We start from the raw sequence: 12,983 nt of genomic DNA on the forward strand, positions 1-12,983 counted from the left end.
TTATTCAGAAATACGAAACAAATCTGACCCCATAGTGATGCGATTGTACTTGCCAAGGCTAAATTCATAGATTTTATAAGTTTGATTTTATCTTTTGTACACTATACATACATATTACATATTATTTTGAAATACTTCTGTTTAATTTTATATTACTTAAAATTGTACATGATTGGCAATGGGAAAATAAGCACAATACAAATAACAACAGTTGGTGTAAGGAAAAAGTTATGTTAAAATTTAGTCAACATTAATGATATATATTTTAGATAAAAGCGTTTAACCCTATAAAGTTACATTTTGTAAGTACGTGATCATATCAATCAAATAAACGATGAATATTACAAGTTAACGCGAAAGCGTACGCCACGTTACAGATAAACATATATATTTAGAAATTGACATCAAGGGCAAAGAAATAAAACGCATTAATAAGGAAATGTTCTTCATCCAATCAAGTTTAAAGCTTCTATTTGTGGATTTGGGCTTCATGTAGAAAGATCAAAGTTCATAAAAAACACGCCTTTCCATTTTTGGCAAGTGTGAAAGATGCTTAAAGTGACACTGGAGATCTCTGTCACAGCTGCACGTCTCTACATCAAAAACACGCGCATTAAAACACACACCCATATATAAAACACACACACACACATAAAGCACTCAACATCACGCGATGAAGCCTTTCTTTCGGCTATTATCACGTTACATATGCATATACATACATGCATTTGGTTAAAGTAACAACTGTTGAGTGATATATTGTTGAAACGTCTCAGAACATTTCCTGGAAGATCCGCATTCAAGATTTTATCATCAGGAAACTATGTGACCGATTAAGAATCTGACACCATAGACATCCAAAAGAGAGAGAGCTGGAACAACAAGAAAGAGCTGAATATAAAACAGAGATGCCTATTAATACTTATATATTTATTGTGTAGAAATAAATAAAGATGCTTTTACGTGCTCATTTCTGAATCATTTATTTGCTGTCATTTTACAGTGAACAATGCATACATGTCTAAATATATGCCGTTTGAGTCCTCTTGTGTTTTATAACAGAGTAGGGCTGGAAATGGCAGAAATTCACTTGGGGGACTCAAGTAGTTGGGAGGGGGTAATCTTAGATGTCTTCTTAGGTGGGTTTAAAATAACTAATAACATTGCCATTTTTATATTCATTGCTCTTATGTAAGTTTTCTTAAGAATTTCAGTCAAAAACTTTTAACAATACATTTGTTGTTAGCTTAAAGAAAACTTGTAAAGTGTGAAAATTTGTATATTTAGTTAATATTTTAAATAAGAGGTAAAATTTGAAATGGAAACTGATACATCAGTCATACGGCACCACTGTGACTGAAGTGTCATGCGATGATGCTTGATGATGTATTATAAAATAATAGCTGCAATAAAAAAATACCCATCATGGGGAGTTGTTTTCAAATGCTGTTAAGATGCTTTTCAATTGCACCATTTAAAAAATTCTAACCAGTTTAATGTGAAACCGCCTCGAAAATCACTCCCTGAACTTCATCCCCTCGCGCTCCCCCCATTTCCAGCCCAGAGTATGAGAGAGTTCATGTTAGAATTTGACCAGGAAAATAAAAACAACAGATTCATTCAACATGAATGTGATGTTTAAAATAATCTTTATACTGTGTGCATCAACACTGAGATACCTAGATATCTAAAAATAAGTAAAACGCATCAAAACAATGCAAATCCAAATATTGAGTGTTTAGGTACAGCAGAACATTTACTGAAAACACAAACAGTATTACATTTTAAAAAAATAGTTGATTCATAGATATAAACAAATCTTACATCCTGACTGAATGGACTGATCAGTGAAAAATTATACAATGCTTGTGAATGTAAGTTATTTAATGTTTCTAATAATCTTGTCATATGAAATGAGTCATGAAGATGGAAATAAATGATATCATTATCAAATACGAATCTATAAATGGGAAATGGCAAGTGTCGCCACCCTTTACAGTGATTTAACATGACCATATAGAGCCGGTGGATTCTGCTGAGTACACAGCAGCATCTCTATAAAAGAATCAGTTTTCCCACTTCAACAAGACCTCACACAGACCCATCCACGGTAAGATTATTTAATACACCTGTATCTGCTATAGGTATTATTTGAATTCCAGTATTCTTTTATACTGTACTGTACTGTATTATACAATGATATACTATATTGTACTGGCGTATACTATGCTGCACTATACTATACTACACTATACTGTATATATACACTTTACTAACAACATACTATACTGTGCTGTACTGCACTATTCTATACTGTATATATGCGCTATCCTATACTGCACTGTACTGCACTACACTATACTGTATACACGCTATTCTATACCACACTATACTGCACTATATTATACTGTATATGAGCTATGCTATACTATACCACACTCTACTGACCTATGCTATACAGTCCTATACTATACTGGACTATGCTATACGGTATATAAGGGCTGTTCTATAATGTACTGCACTATGCTATACGGTATATAAGGGCTGTTCTATACTATACTGCACTATGCTATACGATCTATAAGGGCTGTTCTATACTATGCTACACTATGCTATACGGTATATAAGGGCTGTTCTATACTGTACTGCACTATGCTATACGGTATATAAGGGCTGTTCTATACTATGCTACACCATGCTATACAGTATATAAGGGCTGTTCTATACTATACTGCACTATGTGGTATATAAGGGATGTTCTATACTGCACTGTACTATACCATACTATACTATATGTGACTGTATATAAAGTAATGTGTAATTATTATAACAGATATTTGACAGCTATCTTATATGTGTTCAGGGAACAAGACCCTGGCCATCATTTCTCTGAACTGGTTGTGAAAAAGGTAAAACAAAAGTTTCTGTTTGTATAATTTTATGTAAAACATGCATGTAGAGTTCAGACTCAGTAGAAAACATGGCACTGATTTAATGTGATTCAGAAATCAAACATCTGAACACAACTGACTGAACGCTCCCTAAGCTACGAATCCTTGAAATGCTCATTTAAGCCTTCATACAGTACAAATGTCTGTAATGTAAGCTAAACATGGCGATCCTTAACCTGTCTGACATGTTTTGCTCACTTCCAACACATTTAATTTGTGTTATTTAATGTTATTTATGTAAACTACATAGTGATTTTTTTATTTATATAATACTTCAGCACAAGTCATCATGGGAGACGGTGAGATGGAGTGTTTTGGCCCGGCGGCCGTATTCCTCCGCAAGCCAGAGAGAGAGAGGATCGAGGCGCAGAATGCCCCGTTTGATGCCAAAACAGCCTTCTATGTATCTGATGCAGATGAGATGTACCTGAAGGGTACTCTTGTTAGTAAAGAGGGTGGCAAAGCTACTGTCAAAACTCATAGTGGGAAGGTACGTTCACAACTAGAAACTGTGATGTTGAGAAACTATTTATTGTTATTAATATCTTAAGTCATGTCTAACTCATCCTGATAACTGTTGTTGTTTATTATCAGACTGTAACCGTCAAAGACGATCAAATCTTTCCCATGAATCCACCCAAGTTCGACAAAATTGAGGACATGGCCATGATGACCCACCTCAATGAGGCCACTGTGCTGTATAATCTCAAAGAGCGTTACGCAGCATGGATGATCTATGTAAGTCTAACAACATCACTTTTAATACCTGCGATGAGGTTGATGTTGAACACACGTCTCTGTTTCAGACCTACTCTGGTTTGTTTTGCGTCACCGTCAATCCATACAAATGGCTGCCGGTGTACGATGCAATTGTTGTGAATGGATACAGGGGCAAGAAAAGAGTTGAAGCCCCTCCCCACATCTTCTCCATCTCTGACAACGCCTACCAGTTCATGCTCACCGGTCAGACACTCTTTAAAAAGTTTTAAAGTTTTTATTAAGTTTTCCAAAGAACATGAAACTAAAACTAACAACTTTTAACACTTTTTAACACAGATCGTGAGAACCAGTCTATCCTAATTACGTGAGTTTAGATCTTTTCTAACTGTACTTTGTATAAACTTTATACTATTGTATTTTTTAATGTAAAGTGTCTTACATTTTCGTTTTCCCACTACAGCGGAGAATCCGGCGCAGGAAAGACCGTCAACACCAAACGTGTCATCCAGTACTTTGCGACAATCGCTGTGTCTGGACAGAAGAAGGCAGAACCTGTTGCGGGAAAAATGCAGGTTAGCAAACACACAATACTGTAAAAATAAACAAAGTTTAGTGCTACAACTGTTCTACATGATGAAATTACTTGTATACGCCACAGGGATCGCTGGAGGATCAAATCATTGCAGCCAACCCCCTGCTGGAGGCTTATGGTAATGCCAAGACTATAAGGAACGACAACTCGTCTCGTTTTGTAAGTTAAAGTCTGATGAAATGCATTATCATTTGTGTTATACCATCCCAAGATGGCAGACATTCAAAGGTGTCCTAAATAATGTTTCAGGGTAAATTCATCAGGATTCACTTTGGGACAACTGGGAAACTGGCGTCAGCTGATATTGAAACTTGTAAGTAGCACCGTTTTAAAACCAAAACATGTTTTATTGTTAAATAAGCATGAATATTAGTCATCTGAAGCCTATGTACTCCTTTAAAGATCTGCTGGAAAAGTCAAGAGTAACATTCCAGCTGTCTGCTGAGAGGAGCTACCACATCTTCTACCAGCTCATGACTGGACACAAACCAGAACTGATCGGTGAGAAATCTACAGTAGTGTGTGATTCATAAAATTAAATGTTTAAGAGCAGTGTTAATAAAGTGCACATGAATTGTTTACAGAGGCGCTGCTCATCACCACCAATCCTTATGACTATCCAATGATCAGCCAGGGTGAAATCACTGTCAAGAGTATCGATGATGTGGAAGAGTTCATTGCCACAGATGTACGTGGTGGACAACAATGTTATTATTCATTTGCATGAGTAAAACTTATGCTACCGTATGAGATGATGTAGAATAAATCACCTTACTTGTCTCCAAAAGACTGCTATCGACATTCTGGGCTTCACTGCTGAGGAGAAAATGAGCATCTTCAAGCTGACAGGTGCTGTGATGCATCATGGCAGCATGAAGTTCAAGCAGAAGCAGAGAGAGGAGCAGGCTGAACCTGATGGCACTGAGGGTGAGAGATGGACTATCTGAAGAGAGATGATACTCTTTTTAAATGTACAAGCATTCATTTACTGACCATTTTATGGAAAACTCTCCTCCTTTAGTGGCTGATAAAATCGCCTACCTCTTGGGCCTGAACTCTGCAGACATGCTGAAAGCTCTGTGTTACCCCAGAGTCAAGGTCGGAAATGAGTTTGTGACCAAAGGCCAAACTGTACCACAGGTGATGATGAGTAACACAATCAATGTCTAAAATCTAAAATTATCTTAGATCAAATTCATGACCTCTGTACACTCTTTCACAGGTGAATAACTCAGTCAGCGCTCTCAGCAAGTCAATTTATGAGAAAATGTTCTTGTGGATGGTCGTCCGTATCAATGAGATGTTGGACACAAAGCAAGCCAGACAGTTCTTCATTGGTGTGCTGGACATTGCTGGATTTGAGATCTTTGATGTGAGAATAATTTACTAATATGTTTCTAAGAATCAAAATATAAATGTAATGATATAAGACTGAGAATTTGCTTGTGTTGCAATTTCAGTACAACAGCTTGGAGCAGCTCTGCATCAACTTCACCAACGAGAAACTGCAACAGTTTTTCAACCATCACATGTTTGTGCTGGAGCAAGAGGAGTACAAGAAAGAAGGCATTGAATGGGAGTTCATTGACTTTGGAATGGACTTAGCTGCCTGCATTGAGCTTATTGAGAAGGTAAAAATAAAGACTTGACAGAACAATGTTTATATTATGTACTTGTGCTTAAGCTTGAGTATTTCTCCACCAGCCAATGGGCATCTTCTCCATCCTTGAAGAGGAGTGCATGTTCCCCAAAGCCACAGACGTGAGCTTCAAAAACAAGCTGTATGATCAACATCTTGGCAAAAGCGCAGCTTTTCAGAAGCCCAAACCTGTCAAAGGCAAGGCAGAGGCTCACTTCTCTCTGGTGCACTATGCCGGCACTGTTGACTATAACATTACTGGCTGGTTGGACAAGAACAAGGATCCACTGAATGACTCTGTTGTGCAACTCTATCAGAAGTCATCAGTCAAACTGCTGTCACTCCTGTATGCTGCTCATGCAGGTGCTGAAGGTAAGAATGACAGAACAAGTGGTGACAATACAATAATTATGAGATTAATTATAATATTAAATATTCATTAACTTGTTTCGCCTTCACACAAAACAGCTGAAGGTGGTGGAAAAAAGGGAGGCAAGAAGAAGGGTGGTTCATTCCAGACTGTGTCTGCATTGTTTAGGGTATGTTTTGCTCAACAGCAGGTAAAATGTTGTATTTCAAGTTAGATTACTGTCCAAGTCAACACACAACAATATTGATTCTACAGGAGAACTTGGGCAAGCTGATGACAAACCTGAGGAGCACTCACCCTCACTTTGTGCGCTGCCTGATTCCCAACGAGTCCAAGACTCCAGGTAAAGACTCCTGAGTCAAATGTGCAATGATTGTTTAAGTTACTTAGAGAACTCATGGTCATCTCTGTTTTAGGTCTGATGGAGAACCCCTTGGTTATCCATCAGCTGAGGTGTAATGGTGTGCTGGAAGGTATCAGAATCTGCAGAAAGGGTTTCCCCAGCAGAATCCTCTATGGTGATTTCAAGCAGAGGTATTCTGTTTAAACTATCACAGTGTAACACATTAATATCACTACAAATACAATCAAGGCCTATCATTAATGTTTTAAAACACTTAATTTTAGATACAAAGTATTGAATGCTAGTGTCATCCCTGAGGGACAGTTCATTGACAACAAGAAAGCTTCAGAGAAACTCTTGGGCTCTATTGACGTCGACCACACTCAGTATAAATTTGGACACACCAAAGTATGTGATAGAAGTTTAGTTGAAATCTTGAAGTCATTTTACGTGGACAGAGACAATAGGTTTGCTACCAGTTCAAATAAATTCTGTGGTGGGATTGCAGGTGTTCTTCAAAGCTGGTTTGCTGGGTACTCTTGAAGAGATGAGAGATGATAAACTAGCAATACTGGTAACCATGACTCAGGCTTTGTGCCGTGGATTCGTCATGAGGAAGGAGTTTGTCAAGATGATGGAGAGGAGGTACAATGCACTTACAAAACTGCCTAGTAAAAAAAATAATTAAATGAACTGGTTTCAAAGAGTAACTGGTAATATTTTACACAGAGAAGCAATTTTTTCCATCCAATACAACATCCGCTCATTCATGAATGTGAAACACTGGCCATGGATGAAGCTTTACTTCAAGATCAAACCTCTTCTGAAGACTGCAGAGACAGAGAAAGAAATGGCAGCAATGAAGGAGAATTACGAGAAAATGAAGGAGGATCTAGCCAAGGCACTAGCAAAAAAGAAGGAGCTTGAGGAGAAAATGGTGTCACTCCTGCAAGAGAAAAATGATCTTCAACTGCAAGTAGCATCTGTGAGTGCTTCAGTGCTTATACCCACATTTATAGATTTTAAAAGGTTCAAGAAATTAACCTTGTCCTTATCTCAATGAATAGGAAGCTGACAATCTCAGTGATGCTGAGGAGAGATGTGAAGGTCTTATTAAAAGCAAGATCCAGCTCGAGGCCAAACTCAAAGAAACAACCGAGAGACTGGAAGATGAGGAGGAGGTCAATGCTGAACTGACTGCAAAGAAGAGGAAACTGGAAGATGAGTGCTCTGAACTGAAGAAAGATATCGATGACCTGGAGCTCACCTTGGCCAAAGTGGAAAAGGAGAAACATGCAACAGAAAATAAGGTTCACATTTAAACACATCTTCTTAACGTGGCTCATGTGTTTATACATGAGAAGAAAAACACTAAACTATGCTTGCATTTAGGTGAAAAACCTGACTGAGGAGATGGCCTCTCAGGATGAGACCATTGCCAAGCTGACCAAAGAGAAGAAAGCCCTCCAAGAGGCACACCAGCAAACCCTTGATGACCTTCAGGCAGAGGAAGACAAAGTCAACACTCTGACAAAAGCCAAGACAAAACTTGAGCAGCAAGTGGATGATGTAAGATGTTTGACATGAGAATGAGACCATAAATCAGTGAAAGACATTTATCTGAATGTAGGAAATTCTAATGTACTGGCTTTTGGGAACAGCTCGAGGGTTCACTGGAGCAAGAGAAGAAACTTCGTATGGACCTCGAGAGAGCCAAGAGAAAGCTCGAGGGTGATCTGAAACTGGCCCAGGAATCACTAATGGACCTGGAGAATGACAAACAACAAGCAGACGAAAAGATCAAAAAGTGAGTTGAAGATAGAACAATTGTAAATCTAAACAATGCACATTTTACAAAACATTAATTTTCTTAAAACAGGAAGGACTTTGAGATAAGTCAACTGCTCAGCAAGATTGAAGATGAACAGTCTTTGGGAGCACAGCTTCAGAAGAAGATCAAAGAACTTCAGGTAATGTCTTTCATATGTTAAACTAAAGTACATAACTGGGGAATTCACACTACTGTATGAAAAGCTAAGTAAACATTTTAAAATTAGGCCCGTATTGAAGAGCTGGAAGAGGAAATTGAGGCAGAGCGAGCTGCTCGTGCTAAAGTGGAGAAGCAGAGGGCTGATCTCTCCAGGGAACTTGAAGAGATCAGCGAGAGGCTTGAGGAAGCTGGTGGTGCCACTTCTGCCCAGATTGAGATGAACAAGAAGCGTGAAGCAGAATTCCAGAAGTTGCGTCGTGATCTGGAAGAGTCCACCTTGCAACATGAGGCTACAGCAGCCGCTCTCCGAAAGAAGCAGGCAGACAGCGTGGCCGAACTGGGAGAACAGATTGACAATCTTCAGCGTGTTAAGCAAAAGCTGGAGAAGGAGAAGAGTGAGTACAAGATGGAGATTGATGACCTATCAAGCAACATGGAGGCAGTGGCCAAATCAAAGGTAATCACAACTAGATAATCATTAATTAAAAATGTACAATTAGACAGCATGTGTAAAACATTGTATTTTGTTAGACTAACTTAGAAAAGATGTGCCGCACTCTTGAAGACCAACTGAGTGAAATCAAGTCCAAGAATGATGAAAATGTTCGCCAGCTCAATGACACGAGTGCCCAAAAAGCAAGACTTGCCACTGAGAATGGTTAGTGCACAACCAAAAATGTTTTCTTAATAAAACTGTTCAATAGAATGATTAACACAAAGCGGATGCACAGGTGAACTGGCTCGCCAGCTGGAGGAGAAAGAAGCTCTTGTTTCTCAGCTGACCAGAGGAAAACAGGCTTTCACTCAACAGATTGAAGAACTCAAGAGACACATTGAGGAGGAACTTAAGGTATATCACAACATAGTGAAATGTATTTCCATTTCAAGAAAACCATGGAGACCAAGACTTCAATTGCAAATTAAATATGTCCGATTTTAGGCCAAGAACGCTCTGGCTCATGCTGTCCAGTCTGCCCGCCATGATTGTGATCTGCTCAGAGAGCAGTATGAAGAGGAGCAAGAGGCAAAAGGTGAACTTCAGCGTGGAATGTCTAAGGCCAACAGTGAGGTGGCTCAGTGGAGAACCAAATATGAGACTGATGCAATCCAGCGCACTGAGGAACTTGAGGAAGCCAAGTATGCGCAAATGCACAACATTTAAGTAAATTAAACATCTGATAGACCAAGACATGATATCATTCAATTTTCCACAGGAAAAAGCTGGCCCAGCGTCTCCAGGATGCTGAAGAATCTATTGAGGCTGTAAACTCCAAGTGTGCTTCTCTGGAAAAGACCAAGCAGAGATTGCTGGGTGAAGTCGAGGACCTCATGATTGATGTGGAGAGAGCAAACGCATTGGCTGCCAACTTGGACAAGAAACAGAGAAACTTTGACAAGGTAAGGAAAACATGACATCTAAAAATCTAAACTTCATAAAATTAACAACTTAATGATTAATTGAAATATAACTACGTTTCTATTATTGTCAGGTCTTGGCAGAGTGGAAACAGAAGTATGAGGAAGGCCAGGCTGAACTAGAAGGTGCTCAGAAAGAAGCTCGTTCCCTCAGCACTGAGCTCTTCAAGATGAAGAACTCTTATGAAGAAGCTCTTGATCAACTGGAGACTCTGAAGAGGGAGAACAAGAATTTGCAACGTAAATGGCACTTTTATTTATACATCATGAAAAAGAAACATTGAAACTATAATTCTTATAATTGTATTTTGCACCCTTAGAGGAGATTTCTGACCTCACTGAGCAGCTTGGAGAGACTGGTAAGAGCATTCATGAATTAGAGAAAGCCAAGAAGGCAGTGGAGGCTGAGAAATCAGAGATCCAGACTGCACTGGAGGAAGCTGAGGTAAATCAACATTAAAATTATGCAAGAATCTATTACTCACCCTTTCTCACTTTTCAAGTTTGTTAATAAAACCTCACTACTGTTTGTCAGGGCACTCTGGAACATGAAGAAACCAAGATTGTCCGTATCCAGCTTGAGCTGACCCAGGTCAAGAGTGAGATTGACAGAAAGATTGCTGAGAAAGATGAGGAGATTGAGCAGATCAAGAGGAACAGCCAAAGAGTGATTGATTCCATGCAAAGCACTTTGGACTCTGAGGTCAGGAGCAGAAATGATGCCCTGAGGGTCAAGAAGAAGATGGAGGGAGATCTCAATGAGATGGAGATCCAGCTGAGCCATGCAAACCGTCAGGCTGCTGAGGCCCAGAAACAGCTTAGGAACGTCCAAGGTCAACTCAAGGTAACCTTTCCTTTGTAAAATGTCTTCACAAAACATTTACTTGTCTGAATAAGAATCAAAGCATGAATATTGACACCGTAAATCTGCCACAGGATGCCCAATTGCACCTTGATGAAGCCATCAGAGGACAGGAAGACATGAAGGAACAGGTTGCCATGGTGGAGCGCAGGAATAACCTGATGCAAGCTGAGATTGAGGAGCTGAGAGTTGCACTGGAGCAAGCTGAGAGAGGCCGCAAAGTGGCCGAGCAGGAGCTTGTGGACGCCAGTGAGCGTGTGGGACTGCTGCACTCTCAGGTACTATAATTGTACAATAACACTAAACTTGAGAACAGCTGTTTGAAGCTAACAGTGAGGTTTCTGACTGAAGCGGTTTATGTCTCACAGAATACAAGTCTTATTAACACCAAGAAGAAGCTTGAGACTGATCTAGTCCAGGTTCAAGGTGAGGTGGATGATGCGGTCCAGGAGGCCAGAAATGCAGAGGAGAAAGCCAAGAAAGCCATCACTGATGTGAGTGTTTGCTACAGTCTACTTTTAATGCAGAAATTCTTCTGAAGAGCATGTGCAACCATGTCATTTTGCAAATGCAGTTTTGATATGTCTTTCTCCTATAGCTTAGTCAATGATATTTTGCTCTCAATTCCAGGCTGCCATGATGGCTGAGGAGCTGAAGAAGGAGCAGGACACCAGTGCTCACCTGGAGAGGATGAAGAAGAACATGGAAATTACAGTCAAAGACCTGCAGCACCGTCTGGATGAGGCTGAGAGTCTGGCCATGAAAGGTGGAAAGAAACAGCTCCAGAAACTGGAGGCCAGGGTAGGTTTTGAATGTTTAGGTGCTCAGAAGAATTTATTCTCACAAGTCCTAACCATGGCGAAGATATGTTAAAGAGTGAGAAGTTCTTGTGGTGTCGCTTGTGTAGTAAAGTAAATTAACCAAAACTTTCTGTATAATACTTCTTTACTGAAGGTGCGTGAGCTGGAGTCTGAAGTTGAGTCTGAACAGAGACGTAGTGCTGAAGCTATTAAAGGAGTGCGCAAATATGAGAGGAGAGTGAAGGAACTCACATACCAGGTACTTACCATCTGTACAGCAATAACAACAAATCAGTCAATCTACAATGCTGGATAGTGATTTAACCTCTTTGACCTCTACAGACTGAAGAAGATAAGAAGAATGTGACCCGACTGCAGGATCTGGTGGACAAGCTGCAGATGAAAGTCAAGTCCTACAAGCGCCAGGCTGAGGAAGCTGTGAGTGATGGTTTTGTGTTAGAACATTGTAAGATCTTGAGGGATCTTCTTAAAAGTTCATGAATCAAACAAGAAGATCCAAAGTGACTAACAACATACATCTCAATGTACAGGAGGAGCAGGCCAACACTCACCTGTCCAGATACAGGAAGGTGCAGCACGAGATGGAGGAGGCTCAGGAACGCGCTGATATTGCAGAGTCCCAGGTCAACAAGCTGAGAGCCAAGAGCCGTGAAATTGGAAAGGTGAGCTCCACCTGCTGGAATAAACACATACATACATGCATACATTTGGGTTATAAAGTCTGAGACAACACAATTAATTTTAAAATTGAAAAAATGGAAATAAACAAATATTAATTTTGTAAAATGCACAATAGCATACATTTACTAATGGTGTAAGATTTTGTAGCTTACTGTATAAAGAATCATTTAGTAAAATGTATGCATTTTTTATCTTTTTTTTAAAGGGAAAAGATATGGAAGAGTAAAACCTGAAGCTTTGAAGAATCACAACAGAAAGTAATCATAAAATATGAATTACTTGTAAATAATAAAAAGTTGTTGTGTTCTACAATTGTGTTATTGTAGTTTTTAAAACAATTGTAAAGTCAAAACAAACTAAAAAACCCCAGGTTGACATGAAAAATATACATTTCTTTATCTCACAAATTCTTTCTAACATTTTCCAGAAATAATACACACAATGATACAAAGTTAGCCTTTCTTGATAAAGCTGTGCCATCTGTACATGTAGTGTAATAAAGTGATCCCTTTTACATCGTCTATAGAACTACAAATAAAATCCAGAATTGAAATTTCGCATCAATAAACTCATGGCAACACATAGATTTGTTTATAAA

General features: G+C 39.1%; 1 protein-coding gene across 1 annotated transcript; it reads left to right on the top strand.

Annotated features, from left to right (window-relative positions):
* The first annotated feature begins 2,058 nt into the window (after positions 1 to 2,058).
* LOC129452693 (myosin heavy chain, fast skeletal muscle) lies at positions 2,059 to 12,697 on the top strand. The gene is made up of 41 exons (XM_055216698.2): positions 2,059 to 2,110; positions 2,864 to 2,909; positions 3,230 to 3,441; positions 3,546 to 3,689; positions 3,758 to 3,914; positions 4,008 to 4,035; positions 4,132 to 4,243; positions 4,330 to 4,422; positions 4,513 to 4,576; positions 4,666 to 4,764; positions 4,848 to 4,951; positions 5,052 to 5,190; positions 5,285 to 5,403; positions 5,486 to 5,635; positions 5,724 to 5,894; positions 5,968 to 6,274; positions 6,371 to 6,441; positions 6,528 to 6,615; positions 6,689 to 6,806; positions 6,900 to 7,023; positions 7,124 to 7,260; positions 7,345 to 7,600; positions 7,683 to 7,925; positions 8,008 to 8,184; positions 8,277 to 8,422; positions 8,495 to 8,585; positions 8,673 to 9,062; positions 9,137 to 9,263; positions 9,337 to 9,455; positions 9,546 to 9,742; positions 9,820 to 10,003; positions 10,096 to 10,261; positions 10,342 to 10,466; positions 10,557 to 10,865; positions 10,958 to 11,161; positions 11,252 to 11,377; positions 11,514 to 11,684; positions 11,838 to 11,942; positions 12,026 to 12,121; positions 12,235 to 12,366; positions 12,591 to 12,697. Exons 3-41 carry the CDS (start codon positions 3,241 to 3,243, stop codon positions 12,609 to 12,611), a joined length of 5,811 nt encoding a protein of 1,936 aa, XP_055072673.2. The 5' UTR covers positions 2,059 to 2,110; positions 2,864 to 2,909; positions 3,230 to 3,240; the 3' UTR covers positions 12,612 to 12,697.
* The last annotated feature ends 286 nt before the right edge of the window (positions 12,698 to 12,983 follow it).

This window comes from Misgurnus anguillicaudatus, unplaced genomic scaffold (assembly GCF_027580225.2).
Source record: "Misgurnus anguillicaudatus unplaced genomic scaffold, ASM2758022v2 HiC_scaffold_31, whole genome shotgun sequence".
NCBI classification, from domain to species: domain Eukaryota; kingdom Metazoa; phylum Chordata; class Actinopteri; order Cypriniformes; family Cobitidae; genus Misgurnus; species Misgurnus anguillicaudatus.